The sequence below is a fragment of the Diadema antillarum genome, unplaced genomic scaffold (assembly GCF_040938485.1).
Source record: "Diadema antillarum isolate AM-2024a unplaced genomic scaffold, OU_Dant_1.0 scf00000127, whole genome shotgun sequence".
Classification (NCBI taxonomy): domain Eukaryota; kingdom Metazoa; phylum Echinodermata; class Echinoidea; order Diadematoida; family Diadematidae; genus Diadema; species Diadema antillarum.
Window position 1 is genome coordinate 324566 of NW_027271016.1, and position 17699 is coordinate 342264.

General features: G+C 40.2%; 1 protein-coding gene across 1 annotated transcript in view; it reads left to right on the forward strand.

Moving 5' to 3' along the window:
* The window catches only part of LOC139720333 (protein Wnt-7b-like), a 69016-nt gene that overhangs the window by 18676 nt on the left and 32641 nt on the right, over window positions 1-17699 (forward strand). The window contains exon 2 of the mRNA XM_071631695.1: window positions 14912-15183. Within this exon, the coding sequence (XP_071487796.1) occupies window positions 14912-15183 (272 nt within the window). The remainder of the gene's footprint in view (window positions 1-14911; window positions 15184-17699) is intronic.

The window sequence follows — 17699 nt, forward strand, 5'->3', positions numbered from 1 at the left end:
AGAGAACTAAATGCCAGTACGTAGGCCTACATTCGCGCGTTGTTTTCATCTGGCAATATATGTCGGAATGGAAAGCAAAACTCAGCCAAATGAGCTACATGGTAAGCTCTGTGGTGCGATTTAAGAACGAAACACCCTGAAAACATACTGGCCTTGGAAATGAACGGTTCATGCTCGGGGTCTCCCACATCGGAAGAAAGAGTGGGAATGTTGCGATCCCGCTCGGGAGCCGTTCCCGGCCGAGATTTACTGGCTTACCGTCAGTGAACCATGTCCTACCGATTCGATACGAACGTGACCCGCGAAAGACAAAAGCCTACCAATGTCATTAATATATTACATTTCATTTGTTTACACAGCACCACGAGACCTCCGCGACCCAGCATGCTCTCCATAGAGCAGACACATTCTACAGCTTGTATCCGATCATGATGTTTTATGTGGGAAGAAAGCTGTTAGCGTTGGGTCCAGGGTACTTGGATAAACATTACATTACGGAGGCCATTTTTACGGGTGCAGACACGCTATCCGACAGCCTGTATTGCCGAAGTGGCGCTCTCCTCAATTGTTGCACATATTTCAGTCGAGGGCGTGACCTGTATGAGATGAGTTGAAAAAGGAGGAGGAAGAGGAGGAGAAGGAGGTGGAAGAGGAGGAGGAAGGGGACGCTTGGGAGAAGATGATTTTGACAGTAAAAGTAAGATGGGAGGAAACTGAAGGACTAGGAGAAGCAGGAAAATAGAAGGGAAAAAAGAAACAGGAACAGAGGAAACTTAAACAACAACAAAAAAATTGCTTCGTTCGGGTCATGCATTCTTACAACGGTAGATTTGTCTCGATGACATCACGAACTATCGTAGCCTTCATATCCAGCGTTGGGCTTTACCACACTTTAAAAATTCATAATGTTTTAATGGATTGTCTGCATTTCCTTAAACTTCACCGAGGTCTTCTACGAACATTATTACATTCACTGAATCCACTTCTATGTTTGGGAAAATTTCCCTTTAAACCAGGGCGGTGGTCTTCCTCCCACCTCCTGTTTGAACGAAAAATATCTTTGACATGCCCCAATCATGTTGCATTCGAAATCATTCGAAGATATGGAAACTGGTGAACGGCATTCAGTTTTTAAGTGTGACTAAGACTGCACGATAAAAGATTGGTTTGAGGAAGAAAAAAGTTTGTGCGGCTTCAGATCCTCCGTGGATTGGCCAAGCTGTTAACATGGTGTGCGGAGGAGATACGCATCAACACGAGGAGGATCCCCGGAAACCCCGCGGGACGGAGGAGGGGTGGAGGGAGACCCTCGTCTCCCATGTCATGACCTGTCTCTAGGAACTATTAATTACCCCTTACCTTTCCGTCTTTCCGTTCTCTCGCTGTATAATTGAGTAGGGGAGGGAAAGGAGGGGGTAGCGGAGGGGTGTCCAGAGAGAAAAAAAGGGTGTATACTTGTACGACTCTTAACTATTCTAACTGTCAAACAAACAATTATTTAACTGCATAGCAATGATTTGTCTTAGATATGTGAATCCTTTTGAGTGCGAACAAATTTGCTAGGGTGTCCTGATAATCCCTTATGTCAAGATAGAGTGGAATTTCTGTCCTATAAATGCATAGTACACCGTACGATCTGTACTTGATCTTGAAACATGTGTTAACAAATTGCTGATAAAGTGAAGCATTAAAAGGAACACTTATCAAAGGATAGTTGTTCTCATGAACTTCGCCCTTAAATCATTGGACAAGTTTGATTAGAAAATCAACATGACATGCCACTATGAGTAACCTTTCTTCACAGTCTGCACACCTTACGGTTTTGCTTGCTTTTCTGTCCTGAGAACACTGGTGAATGGAACGAGACTCTAGTATCCTAAACTGGATATTCTTGTGTTGGAATTGAGGCAGTTGTGTCTACATCCTTGGGCAGCTTTTGTATGAATTTCGTCTCTCTTGACAATGATGCAACCAGTCAATATGACTTGACAGTAGTAGAGTAGTAGGTTTTAATACAAAGTCATAGGGTCCTTTTTGAGTACGGTGGACAAGCTACCCTCCATGGAGAAGACCAGCATACTCCTACTACTATAGCGTAATACTTCTACTGCTACTACTGCTACTAATGATGATGATGATGAGGATGATGATGATGATGATTATGATGATAATAATAGTAATGTAATAATAATAATAATAATAATAATGACATTAAATGATCATAACAATAATGTTTATATTATCAATAGAGTGCTAATAATATTGATAATGATGATATTTTTATTTCTACAGATAATTCAATCATCACAAACATCCTTATCAGTACTCATGTTATCATCATCATCTACAATCATCATCAATATCATTTGATGAAGGTATGGCGGTCTTCTTTGTTCATTTGACTCGAAGACACATTTGTCTGTCAGTTCTGTCATCATTCCGCCTGTCTGTCTGTCTGTCTGTCTGTCTCTTGGTTGATGTCTACGTGCTGCTTCCTGCCCGGCACATGACTGAATTTGTATGAATCTCTTTGGTTGTACGCCATAACTGTTGGGCAAACAACAGACATGGCGCCGACTGAGCGAGCTCCACCACTGTTTCCGCCGGACTTTGCCGCTATGCTTTGACAGTTGACTAGGGGGTGAGCCAGACGCACCTGCTAATTGACGCCAATTCTCTTTCATCCTCTCGCTAATGGCCGACAACGATGCAGCGGTGACAACGCCGCGCAATAATCAAACGATCGTCAGCTTTGTTTTCGCATCTACTTCAACATGTTCAAAGCGGTTATGACTTCAAATTCTTCTTCTTTTCCTCAGTGTGTGTGTTTGTGTGAGACAGAGAAAGGGGGGATGGAGGGAGGGAGGAAAAAAGAAAGTAGAGAGAGGAGAGGGGGAGGGAGAGTGGGGGAGGGTAACTGGTAGAAAATACAAAAACACGGTCTTATAATCTGCCGAATATTTTAGGGTTATATTGATCACAAGTTATGTGCACGAGTGATATGTTAATCATGTCAAGCAAGCAGCTTAAGCAAACATTTGCATTCGGTCACCGTGATGCTATGACATGGATCACACTCTGTTTTCAAGTCTGTTTTTTTTTTTAATTATTAGAATAAGTGGTCCAAATTCGGATGTTCACGCTAGCTTTTTGAAGCAGGCAATTAAAATTCTCTTTCCATTTCGGAAAATTTATTTCAAGTGGAGGATCGTTAAGGGAAATTTTGGACCAGTTAAAGTTCGGTATGAAAAGAAAGACAAAATTTCACAAGCACAGTAGTGAAAACATGATCAAAATCGGATTTAAAAAAAGCAATCTATGAAATCTTAAGATGTTCACTAATATTTGCAAAACATTTCTTGAGCAGATGATATGAATAAGCAAATAAATTAGGTGATGATGTCATTGCATCACAATTTCCATTCATCGTATACAAAAAGAAAATGCGGAAAATCCAATTTTTCAGCTATAAAAGTGTAAAACATTATGTTAGTCTTAGCTAAATAACTTCAAAATAATGATCAGTAAGATATGTTAGGATGTGAGGCTGACTGGGCATATTGCGTTTGAACAAATGTGAAAATTTCAAGATCTTATGTATGAAATATGTGGCAAGTTGTGAGGCGATAACGTCATCAACTCACTATTTGCATACTCAGCCTGACTGTTCGTGATCTATTGCTGTTTTGTAAAGGTTCATAATTTCATAACTTTGTAAATTTTTATTCTATTTTGATCGAATTTTCGCTCTTGTGCTTGTAACATTTTATTCCTTCTTTTCAGACAAACTTGTAACTGGTTCGGAATTCCCCTTTAAATACCATTCTCCCTTGGTTTTACCATTTAATACAGTCATTCGGGTGATCTATTGATGCACTTGTGTATGCATTGTAGTGCGCAAGTACATACAGTGCCTTGTAGTGCAACGTTATAATTAGTTCATTCTCATCCACTACTTTGCTCACGTCGTTTCGACTGACAATCCTCAAAATCCCATTACTCTCTTTTATCGCGTTCGCTTTGAATGAAACCTCCACCACTCAATCTGTTTAACTTGACTTAGTTCGTTAAGGTCATCACTTGAACATGAAGTGACTTTGCGCGTTCTTGAAAATGGAATGTATCACTTAGGGCATGTGTTCGGCGTCATTGTTGACCAAGTACGACATGGGGTAACAGAATTTATGTCCATAATGCTTCCACTGCCTAAAGGAGCTTGTGAGGTTACATCTTAAAGTAAGGAGCAGAGGTGTACCTAATGTCAATGACCTTGTCAAAAAGGCAAGCTGTTCCAGACCCATGATTTTGTCGTCTGCGAGGAAACTTCTTTAATGTTGTTACAGCGCTCAGAACATAAAAGTTTCCCCAAAATACATTTGATTCCAGACTCTGTGTGGTCGCTTTATCCCTTTGTCATTGACCGGTCCCATGCTCATTAGAGTCCCGACTTTTCGTCGGGACTGGTTTTCCCGCCCTTGTCGGTACCAATGTTTCCAGACTATGCATTATGAACTGAGACTGAATATTTCCTGATTTCTGCATAAAATCCAGTGAAGGACTCAATCCGATTGTGTCACACCGCCCTGTCGTCAGTTTCGCCGTCTTTTCGAAACCAAATCGATTTACCCGTCAGTTCGACATTATTAAAATTATGCATAAATATAAATGCTGAAGGATTCGCGCAATTAATCTTTCTTCAGCCTATGAAATGAGAGACATGATTGCCGCCAAGAACGAACATTGATTAAATGAAATAACAAGGCTGAGGTTAGGCTGTGTTATGTTATTGTCTGTAAACAAGATGGTAAAGCAGAATATACTACAGGAGATGTACGATGTACTCGTGTTCAGGCTTCGATACCCTGAATGACATCATTGTGAGAGTCGTAATAATTATTAACTGTGTCCTTTTAGTCGCGACGTTTTCCAGAAAAGTTGTTACTCTTTGACCAGAAATACCATTTGTACCAGAGGAAGAGTCGTTATTGTGGCGCCTGAGCGGTCCACCGGTTTTTTTACTTCTGCTTGTTGTTGATGGCGGCCAGAAGGATTGCGGCAAACATTAAGATTCTGCAAGTAAAATAGACTCAACGTCTTTCTTTTAATATTACGGGTTTCCGAAAGCAAATTGGTGTTGAAAGTATAGAGGGAGTTCCCGTTCTGGACAATACTTCCTATTTTGAATAGACGTTACTGAATGGATGACGCAGCGGGCCATACATTAAAGGGATGGTATAGTATTGGTTGAGATGAGGATTAGGCTTTTATTTTTTGCGAGATACGAAGAAACCACTTATGCAATAGTACAGCGCTTACCATTCTGAGAGGAATTCAAAGTTTATTGATGAAAGTCGGTTTTGGAATTGCTGAAACATCCAAAAACAAAGTAAAACAAAGCGATCGTAATAAAAGCTGGGTCTCACCTTTTATTACGATAGCTCGGTTTTGGATATCTCAGCCATTTTAAAACCAAATTTCATCAAATAAACATTGAATTCCTTTTGGAATTATGCTCTTTCATATTTCATAAGAATTCTTCATTATTTCACTTAAAAATCTTTGAAAGAGAAGTTAGGTCTCAACCAAAACAACACAATCCCTTTAAAGCTAGAGTTTATTCTTAGAAACTTATTTTACGAGGAAAGAAAAAAAAAGATTGTCAAACTTTCTTTAGCATACCGTGCTTTAACGTGAGCGCATAGAAGGGTGGAGATGGAGAAATTTAATTCAAAGGTCAACAATGTAAACAATATAGTTCATCAAGAGGCATAATTCTCGCTAACGAATGATATTCACAATGATAATGAGTTGCACATAGAAAAATCCGGTTTTTGTGTTTTTGTTTTGTTTTTCATTCTGTGTTGAGTCTGTAGTCAAAGTAAAGCAGTGTCTCATGAAGCGTTAATCAGAGGAAGGTAATAATTTTAAAGGTATAACGAAGAACCGCGTACAAAGATGATATCGAACATTATTTTGGCAGATGTTGATGGGGTTGAACTTGATGGGAAGATAGTGATGTAGTGATGTAGCTCTCAGGATATGCGATGGCATTGTGGCGGTTTTGGGGATGATTGAGGAGCAATCCCCGGAGAGACTCATGGGATGAAACGGGAGGGAAGCTGGAGGGGATATCGACGAATTCCCCAAAGTATTCGTTTGCTTTGCCAGCGAAGAGATGCGTCAGATGTTGGCCGGGGTTGATCAGAGTACGGGCCAAGAACGACCGTTGATTGACGCTGAGGCTGCCTTGATTAAGTCTGCTGGGATAAGCGTTGGTGATGAACCCCTGGCAGGTTCTTTATGTTGTCCCAATTACTCGGATGAGCCATGACAATGAACTTGTATCCGAGTTCCGAGGTATGGCCACGTATACAGGAGGATGAGGCAGGGAATTCAGCCTGGTTCCGAGGTTGCCAAGCTTACGAAGATGAGTGACGGGGACGGGTGTAGTCAGGCTGGTTCCGAGGTTGAGCCAATTGACTCAACTGACTGCAGCGACGATCCCTCAACAGTTCTGAGGTTGTATTGATAATCATTATTATAAAGCACTACTTCCGAGGTCGAGTTTATATAGATAATCGGACGAACTGATGCTCATTAATCAGGAGCTGATTCGTTGAAACCGGGATGACATCAGGGAATGAAGCAAGGCTAGTATCTTACTGGGACCTTGATTTTTATTTCTAAGTATTATTTCTTACAAGAACGAATTCCTCACTGCTACTGTTCATGAATGAACCTTGACTAATATAGCCATTGCCTCAGTAATGATTATAGGATGATCTCGAGTGCTTGAATGAACTTTAGACTGGTGTTACTGTTGCCTTGCTTATTGCACGTACGTAGTAGTTCTGATGTAGACCTGGGGTCTTTGTTATTACGATTTACTAGTACATGAATTGTGCGATGAACCAGAAATAGTTTCGGGATGTAATTGCTTTCATTATTTGTTTAACGTTAGGTAATACGAGGATTGAATTGGCGACTAGGATAAGGTGTTTTTTTTTCGATTAAACAATATGAAACGATATGCCTTAATTTTTCTAAAATTGCTATCATTTTGATGTATATACATTTTGAGAGAAAAAAAATCAGAGAAATTTCGCCAATTTAAAGAGAAACGTTCTGCGTTTTTGTGACACTCAGTGTTCTTATATTGCAGTTAAATCTCTAGAAGTGTCTATGACAATTTTGTGGAAGAGTGCCTGTATCGAGTGCATTTAGTGTGCCAACATTCTTTCGCGTATAGTCATTGTTTGAGTTGTTCGGATACCTGCCTATAGGTTTCCTAAACGAGTGGAAAACGCGAGATAAACGAATGAGCGTTTAATGAGAAAATGTAGATATAGATGTACATAACAAAATAAACAAACATAACAAAGAGTGAATATATAAAAGGAAAGCAGAGATAAATGATGTAGAGCAACAATGACCTCTAGAAGCAACCGCTGAGGTGACCCGATAATGCACCCTCCTTTCACTGTCTGGCGAAACGTAAACATGCCACGAATCATACAAATCAAGAGTCTAACTCATTTGCCGCAGTAATAGGAATATGAATCGTAATCTAGATATCGTGATTTCTGTCCCGAAACGATGGTCAGTACCTTTCCAGGGGGTATATACCTAGCCCACCAGTACAGTGGGGGAGGATCGGGTATAGAAATTCGATGACCATCAGTTTACGCACAGGGGAAGACCCCAGCTCTCAGAGGTCATTGCCCGCTGCTCCCCCAGGGGCTGGGCTGCGATACTTCGCTTCCCTGGCGACTCGAGCTCTGACACACTTCTGTCTGGGAGCGTTTTCACCGACAAGATACTCAGTGGTTTAGAAGTATAGACACGGTTTTCCTTTTCTTGCATTTGAAGTGGGAGAGAGAGAGAGGGAGGGGGGGGGGAGGAAAGAGAGACCTCAGCTGGCACAAAATTTCACCCGTAGTAGTGAACTTCTGTCTTCGACAGGCTCTTATGTCGAACAGTTTGGTTTTTTTTTTAAGAATATTTGAGCGAAGTGTAAAAATATCTAAGACCCCATCATCCATAGCGCACTGCCGCTGTATGTTAATGGCTTATACATGTAAATGTATTTACCATAACACACGCAAAACATATGCAACATATGCATAATATCCCCCTCCCCCCCCCCCAAAAAAAAAAAAACAAAAAAACGTAAGACACACAATATTGATTAATATCATAAACGCCAGTCTGATTTAATCAAGCAATATCACATTTCTATGTTAAACCAATGCTTGATTTGATTGGTAGTCATGCCTTACTGGGCAGTGATCAGTGTTTAAAATTCATTCATGGGAGTCGGAGTCAACTTAGGGCCTTATTTACAAACCCTGTTTATAAAAATGAAACTTTGGAAATAGCTCATTGAAAAACCTTTTTCTTGGCTTCAGATTATGATCCAATAAACTTCAATGTGCCTGTCTCTCCTTCTGTTTTGTAATGATTTACGGACAAACACGAGCGTGTCTGACATTTATCAGCGTGGATTGTGTGTATTTACCTCGATAGAATTGCTTTGAGAACACAGCGATCAAACGGCGCTAAACAAGCAGGCCCGAGTTTGCTCGATGATAAAGGATTAACGGATGCAACCATTACTGATTAACTAGTGTCAGTGGAATGCCATCAAAAATTTATGTCTTGGCGAGAAGTCCATTTTACTCATAGTCACCTTTAGTTACGAGTACAACACGGGTGATGCAACCGAGCCAACGTATTAAATTCAAGTCAATTTAAATTCAATACAATGTAGCCTACTATTACTTTATTTTCATGGAACAAAATTGTATTGCATGATTGCTTATTAATAAATGTACAGAAATTAAGGACATCGTGCGTGTGTGTGTGTGTGTGCGTACAATGTGCGTGTGCGCGCGCGCGTGCGACTTGTGAAATGGATATAAATATTTGAAGTAGGAAATAGCACAAAAATAGCAATCAATCCTGTCAGTTATTTCCATCAGGACAATCTAATTATAAGACGCGTTCATGTTGATTTCATCAAAGTTGCATGATAATCTATGACACCTTCAATATCCGTATTGTCAACATTCTGCTAACTTAGTGTCCTATTGTATATTTCGAAATTGATATTTACTAGTACGTCATGTTGGTTCTCACAGACGGCCACAAAGTCTCGCTGCTATCAGACTATGATAGTAAAAGAGTTGGGCGGAGGTATGTTTAAAGTATTCACTCCTTTTGTGGTATTTCTTTGTGGTATTATAACAGAAATCATTGTTACACGTTTGTTAAAGCAGTGGCTCGCTGACCACATTAATTTTCTCCCTTTACATTCTAAACATGCTAAATCCCCTTCCAATAATTGAATAATAAAGGAGGGCAGCAGTAGCAGGGATGTATAAGTACAGGTCGGCAGTATATATATTTATCTTTCATTCATTTTCTGGAGGAGAAAAGAGTTAGTTATTTGATTGCTCTGGACGGAAGCATCTATTTCCTGTTCATTTTCCGCCAGCTCCCCGGGGAGTCGTAACAGACGATCCTCCGTGTTCATCGAGTCACATTGATCAATAAGCATGAAAGGGGGAAGATGTGAAGAACGATGACTAACCGGTCATTAAGAGAGCTCAGACTTCTTAGTCAGACGATTAGTCGGCATCGTTTGAAGATCATGCCTTCAAAAATGTTTAAATTAGAATGAAAAAGACAGAGAGAGAGGAATCCGTAAAAGACACACACAAGCACACTCGCACATAAAAGAGAAAGCCTAATCAAATCCATCAATAATGCAATGTGACGACTGTGCTGCTATCAGAAAAGAGAGTTAAAAAGGGAAAACTCCCTCCCTCGTCATGCGAGAGAAAAGTAAGGACAAAGAGTGGAGCATTTCATCCCAAACTGTGGTTACGCCTCCAACGATTAACTTCATTGTGGTTGATGGCGAAGAAGCAGGCGCGCAGAGACCTTTACAAGAAAAGAAAAGAAGGGGGGGGGGGGGAGGCTTAAGAAATCAAATTGAGGTCCTAACTTGAAGAAGGCTTCTGGTATGATTTCTCATTATAGAAAAGAGCATGAGAGAGTCAGCGAAAACAGCATTCGTTCCATCCACGAAAACGATGCGAAGAGTACGTTGTAAGTGTCTAAATACATAGCCCCTACATGTAGCAGCTCGGAGTCTAATGTGTCATGCCTTGTAAGTTGCAGGAAAAGGCATCCTGCTACCTTTAACTCTCGGCCACCGGAGTAGATGCAAAATATGATCAGCGATGCAGAGGCCTGCAGGCAAAAAAAAAAAATGCCACCAATTTGCAGCAGCATGCAAAACACGATTCAACTTAATTTTCTCCCCGGACCCTCGTCGATTCTAGGCACGATGTTGGTACATTACAGCGCAATAGTTGGAGGTAATACAATATCTTCTTCCACCCATGGATACTTCTTTCGTGGGAGCCCACATGTATTGAATTGGCCTCCCCCTTCCTCCAACATTCTCGTCCCGTCTGAAGAGGATAGCTACAAAACATTACTCCACCACAGACGTCTGCGAGATGATTAGCTCCTGATGACAAGCACGTCTGTTGCCTGGCAACGCGCGCGTTACACCGGCAAGTGATGTATAGCTCCGACTGTGGAAATATTGCCCGCAGGCGATGGGGTGTTAATCGAGTTTCTCGGAAGCATGCCCAAAGGTTTTTTTACATATTTTTTTGTTGTTGTTGTTGTTTCGTGCTGTTTTGGTATGTATGTGTGTGGATGAGGAGAAGTTCTAACTTTTGGAGTTTATTTGATCTCATCCTCTTCTGCTTTTCGTACCTGCTTAGCTTAAAGGGTGTGTACAGTTCTGGTCGAGGTGAGGATTTAGCTTTTAACATTTTGCGAGATATTCAGAAACCACTCTTTGAGATGTCAAAGAGCATGCAACTCTAAGGGGGTATCAAAAGTTTATTTGATGAAAATTGGTTTTGAAGTGGCTGAGATATTCAAAAACAAGGTGAAACAAAGAGATCCTAATAAAGTTGGGGCATGTAGTCTTTTATTATAATCACTTTTTTGGATATCTCAGCCATTTGAAAACCAATTTTCATCAAATAAACGTTGAATCCTTCTTAAAATGACATGCTCTTTCATATTTCATAAGAGGTTTCTCATTATCTCTCTTAGGAATGTAAAAAACATGAATCCCCACCTCAACCAGTACTGTGCAGCCCCTTTAATGTTTCGAAAGATTTTTTTTTTTCAAACTGGACTAGGTGATAGTAACGTTTCTATGTTTATATAATGTTTTGTAGTAATATGCGATTCTTTAAACAAGCAATTCTGCCATTGACTGCTATGTTTTATCATTCAGGGTCTGATAAACCACGGCGATTACAAATCACAAAAACATATACACAACAATCCAATTAGGAACGCAAATACAGCGACGAAATGACAGGTATTGAGTGGGAATATACATAGTTAAAGCAGTAATCAACTAAATCAAAATTAGTATATTCATCGCACGTAGATACTCTGTAGAAAATATGCAAAATTCATTGCGCTCACTACCTCAGAACATGGACAAAATGCATGAGATTGTCATTATAAGCAAAGCGTCGCAATAATAGGATAGCCGCCTCAAAATGAATGAAATAAGATCAGAAAATCTTAATGTCATAAAGAGCAAGTACAGGGTATACACGTGATTTGAGAGTGACCCCTCTAAATTCTGCAGTGCAGTCGTAATGTCACTACCATTGATTTCCATGAATTTAGAGAAGAATTTGAGTTAAACAACAACGACAACAACCTGATACCACACGGTGACTCACACTAAACTTAGTACAGGTATCCTGTACGTGACCAGTGATGACGTCACAGTGATGACGTCATGATGATGTCACAGTCTTCCATGACATCGAAACAGATGTGAGTAGAGCCAAATCCCATTTCTGCAACCAATTTCAGGAACATCTCTTTCCAATTTAGGTCCGCTTGAACGATTTCGAAGCCACCTTATCAAGTTCAGATGACACGACGACATACCAAAAAAAAAAAAAAAAAAAAAAAACAAATAACCCTATATAGCCTATCTACGCCATTACGTGGACCGGCGCCAAGAGGAGACATTTACCACACAGCGCAGACGATACTTTAAACCAGCCGTTTGTGGAAAAGCGAATTCACTTTGGCGCTTTTGTTGTGTCCATTTTTACGAGCCACCAGCGTCTCGATGACGTCCTTTACATCGCTCCCTAATTACCCGACCGTCTAGCTACTTTCATTTAGTTTCTGGTGGTATGCAAATCTTATGGTGCAAAAACGGAGATATATATCTTGCGATATGTGGTGTGATGGCCATTGTATTCGTGTATGTCTGTAAGCTACCCATCATTTCAAGTAGATCAAGGAGCAATGTGGATAACCTACAAGTTAAAGGGGTGGTATCCTATGATCATTAGCTCAAGTAGATTTCAGGGGGTAACGCAAATGTTCTGCAGGTTATGGGAGGGAGGATATGGCACCTAAATTATCCTTTTGTTGCTGATGCTGTAATTAAGAGTCATGCTAGACTACAGTGTCATTGTTCTGTTACTCTGATGTTTCACAACTCGAATTCATTAGTTCCTGGATGATATGAAAACAAGGAATATTGTAGTCAATGGTCGATACCTCCACCCCTCAACACTCGCAGCCATTTTTTTTTAAATATTATCATTATTATTATTTTTTAGGCGGAAGTAACTTTTTTTCACTTCAACGTGTCGCGTACGCACGTTGAGGTGCTGCCTTGTGCATGTGTTGTGTATGGTAGAATGTTTAGATGACTTTGTGAAAGAGTTGAAAATCTGCTCCGGGGGTGCATACACGCCGCCCTGGCCCGCATCTACGTCACGAAATGACAACAAAGTACTACCCCTCCTCCTTCAGCTTACGGGGGTTCAAGGCGAGCTGTGTAGGGGTCGTTGCAAATTGAAACAAACCACTCTCAAATGTTTGCTTTCGTGCTGTGGGTTGACTTGAGAAGTTAATCGTTTTCTCTTGAAAAATGTCATTTTTCCCCTCTGGCTGCTCTGTTTTGCAACACGGGCTAAGTCAACTTGTGAGTGATATCTCTTAAAGGGTTAAATCAGTTCCAACATGTTGAAAATAGCAATGAAAAAATGTAAACTGGCAGCGTTTTTCGTAGCGGTATTCAAACTGCAATGCTCGAATTTTACAGCATACAATATTGCACATCGTACGTGACCAACCATAATAATTATATTCCTTTTATGACATATTTCCATCTTTTTTTATCACACCATACATTTGCAAGAGTGCATCCAAACGAATTACGTGCAATTATTGTTGCAATTAATGTGAGGAAATATAGTGTGTTTTTACTTATCTATATTTCGTTATTCAGTTGTTTATGTCTTTGTGCACAATTGTAAGTATAGAGGAACAATTAAGCGACATTGATGATATTGTCATCCACTTTTCCGCTAATCACTTACAAGTACACTCCCTTAACAGAACGATCCCACCCCTTTAAGGTTCAAACCGAAGATTTGATGATGATTGTTATTCATGCGACCGGCAAAAACACAAAATTCTCTGACTGATAATACTAATGTGTCAATGAAGTAACAAAATAATGATAATATTCGCTGGTCCCCAATTACTGCTGTACAAGAGAAGTTGCCATGTACACCCGAGAAAGAGATACGCGAGGAGCAGCGAAATCCGTGCACAGCATACCAGAATCTACCACGCATTCATCGTATCTTGTCTGTAGATTGTGTTCAGAGTTTACCTCGCTATTCACATTGATATCCATCATCAGATAAAGTGGTCTAGGCAAATATCCCAGGACGAATCTTCTCGACTGGCAAGTGCCAATAAGGATTAGCTGACTCGGCTTGTGAAGATTTCGAAGAGATAATCAATAGATTCCCCCTTATGATATCTTACGTCTTGCTTGATACTCGCAGTGAATGGGCGTGCGAGTTCATGAAATCAGAATGCAAAACGACAGTGATATGGATTACGCATCAACAGACCTACTAACCTGTCCCTGCCCGCAGAATTGTGACCTGTTATGAAATTGTGTCATTAGGAACACCGTTATTCTCAATGCAATGTCTTTAAGACAACAACTAGACTCTGAAAGGCCCCACTGTATGATTTTCAACTATCATAATACTCGAACTTTAGTAGATTCAAAATGAATGGCGTCACACATTGCTTATCCGTTCTACCCCGATTAGAAATGACATCTTTCATAATATGTGACATATACAACAAGTTTGTGTTTGATTTGCCGAATCCTGAGATCATATATTTTCATTTTCACAGTAAGTAGTTGTGTCTAGGTAAACTCTATTCATCTGCGTCAGACACTATCTATTTGTCTATCTATTCATCTCTCTTTTCTACTGAGCTAGCTAGTTAGCTAACTATAACTGTCTGGGAGTATTATTGTGAACTTGTCCTCCAAATAGGAGGTTGACAACCTTCTTGAACAAGACGTCACGCATTTCTTCAATTATAAAGAACTACCAGGATATAGGTGCAGTGTACACTTGAAAGTAGGCCTACCCTCTATAGAGAGGATTAAAGATGGAAGGAGCAATCACTGTAGATGTAGTCGTCGCTATCATTATGGTAATACGCTTTGCTAATGATAATCGCAGTTGTATTGATGATAATGATGACCACAATTACTACATCAGTAATAAGTATTGTTATTAGTATATCATACCTATATTGTCATTAAAATCATCATTACACATCAGCATAAATTATAATCATAGTATAAAAGTAGGCCTACTTATATTGTCAACAATTATCATGATTATTGTTGTTGACATCAATAATTACCTATTACTGCAGTTCTGCTGTTAAAATTGAGAAAAACTATTGTTTTCTCCAATGTTATCATTACAATAACTATTATTCCCTGCAGCATGCTCTTCCTCGCCCAGGGCACCCCGTCAATCGAGAGGCGGATGGCCCACTCGTGGCAGTCGCCGGAGACGGCCAAATTCTGCAGAAGTCACACGTGGTTCACGAAGCGGCAGCTCAAACTGTGCCATCTCCACCCGGACCTCATCGGCAGCGTGACGCAGGGCGCGATGGCGGGCATCTTCGAGTGCAGGTACCAGTTCCGGAGTCACCGCTGGAATTGTCCAATCAGCAACGTCACTGCGGTCTTCGGGAAGAACAAGCTGAGAACAAGTAAGTTTGTTTATGTGTGTCATGTCCTCGTGTTTGTACGTGAGTGTGTGTGTGTGTGTTTGTGTCTTTTCGTGTGTTGTCAGTGTCTTCATATCTTGTGTTGATGTAAAAGTAACGGCAGACGAACTGTGTCGCGATATAATAACAATTGTCTACCATGATCACATGGTGCTGATGTCAGAGTGATGCAGGACGAACTGTGTCGAGACACAATTGTTTTTGAGTACATACATACATACAAACTCTTTCTCTCTATCTTTATCTCTCTCTGCTATCTAAAGCATACACACACATACACACACTCGCCCTCCTACCCATGTCTCTCTCACACACAAATCATTTGTTTAGAAATGATTATAGATGAACTTTCTGCAAACCTTTACAGCCATATTGTTACGTCTGCAAGTATCCTCCTTGGAAAGGAAAGAAAAAGAAAAAAAGACCTTCCAGAAAAATCATTTGCCGTTCCAAAAGGGTTATTAATAATGACTACAATCGCATCGACTTTGAAACGTAGCTGAATGAAACTTGTACGGTGACTCATTAGCGTTCATCGTTACAGGGGTAATAGATTCCGTGGTTTTCATCACCTGTGTGTCATTGTGTCGCAGTTAATGAAAGGCGTGGCGTGCTACTGATTGACACATTACTGCGTGTGTACTATGTGGTCTGAACTATAGCTCTTGCTCGGTCGACGAAAAAGGAGGAGGGTGAAAAGTGTACGGTCATTCTGTCGTTCATGCATGTCAGGTGACTCGGCGCGTGACGAATCAAAAGCAACACGTGTGCTCCTGATTGACGTGAGGAGACAGTTGGGCTAACGGAGAGGAAATGGTGCAATTCTAGGGCGGTCGTCATTGTACACTGGTAAACTTCACAAGTAATTAAAATGTAACGATAACGGGATATTGAGGTCATCGCGTGGGACTCGATCAGCCGAACGCGAAGGATGTTCAGCTCCTACAGCACAAAAATCTGTGGCAGTGGGGAGTATACACAGCAATGATATTAGGCCGAATTATCACCAGCATTATGGGTCACACGGGTAGGAAATTGAAACTAATAAAAGTAAACCGATGCGATTCCACTTTCCATTAACAGTAGAGGCAAAATGGAAACAATCATATTAAGGAGCCAAAAAAAAAAAAACCCACACAAAAACGAAACAAACTCATCTTTTAGAATAGAAGCGATTTTCTCGTATTGTTTTAACTAGTAGAAAGAACATATGTCTTTGTTTACTTTGATATTATGATGATATTGGCATGGGGTACTGCATATGTTCAAAAGGGGCACATCCAGTTTGTATGTTTAAGACGCTTTTGATGGCGGCCGAGAGCCTCAAGTTTATTCCTCGTCTAGAAGTGGGAATATCACCCAGCGATCCAGGAACCCTGATTTCGCAGTGACGACAATATTTATTCCGCATACCATTTTGAATGATGTCAGTTCAACGTGGATTTCGAAATGGCTTGGTTATGTGTGCTGGTAAGCCTGTCAAAATAGACAGAACCAAAAATACACAATTACACCCAAATGTCCATCCAGCCTCTCCCTCTCTCTACTAATGCTAATCCAGTGCTTATTTGGCTTCGCGGCTATAACTGCGATCGGGGCGAGAGGAGCCAGAAATCGTGCGAGAAAAGCCCACGGCAAACAAACATGATCGCCGATAATGGAGCGATTCTTTCAGCGGCCAGTGCCGGCCGAGTCAGCCATAGTTTGCGTTAGGTGCAAGGTAGGGTCAGAAGTGCGGCTCACTTCAAAATTTGATGCCTTGAAAGAGCGAAGGAAGGAACTAAATTGTTGAAAAAGACTATAACGGGAAATTACAAAAGAGCGCGTAATTTGCGAAGCATGAGAAAAACTTTGTTCTCTCTTTATGAATATGTTATGTATATTATGTATGTTTATTTGAGTCTATGCGTGTGTGTGTGGTTTTTTTTGCGTGCCGCTGTTGTATTTTATATCTATATTCTAATCATTGTTACTAAGCTTTTCAATAGAAAATAATGGCAAAAAATCGATGAACATTAACAAGATCTGTTCCACGAGGGGAAAAAAAATCCGTTCGAAAAAATTGAAGAAAGTATCAAAACGATTATCATGATCATCAATTGACGCATTAGGGATTATCTCTAACATATTTTTTTTCTGACTCCCTCATACTGTCCCGCCGCTGACATGACTGATGGATGATTGTTGATTACTGATGTTGGTGCTGTTTTTAATTTGATTTTTTTAATGTATTTATTTGGTTGTTTGTTTATTTGTTTATTTGTTTGTTTATTTGTTTGTTTGTTTGTGTGTGTGTGTGTGTGTGTGTGTTTTGGGTACTTCGGTAATAATATAATAAAATGACAATAATAAATATCATTTATAAAGCGCTTATTACAACATTTTTAAGCGTTAAGCGTCTCGCAATGGAGAAAAATTAGAAAGGAGAAAGTCAGTCATGAAGTAGATAGTAAGATGAAACACACTACAAAATACATAATACACACTTTGTAAATTAT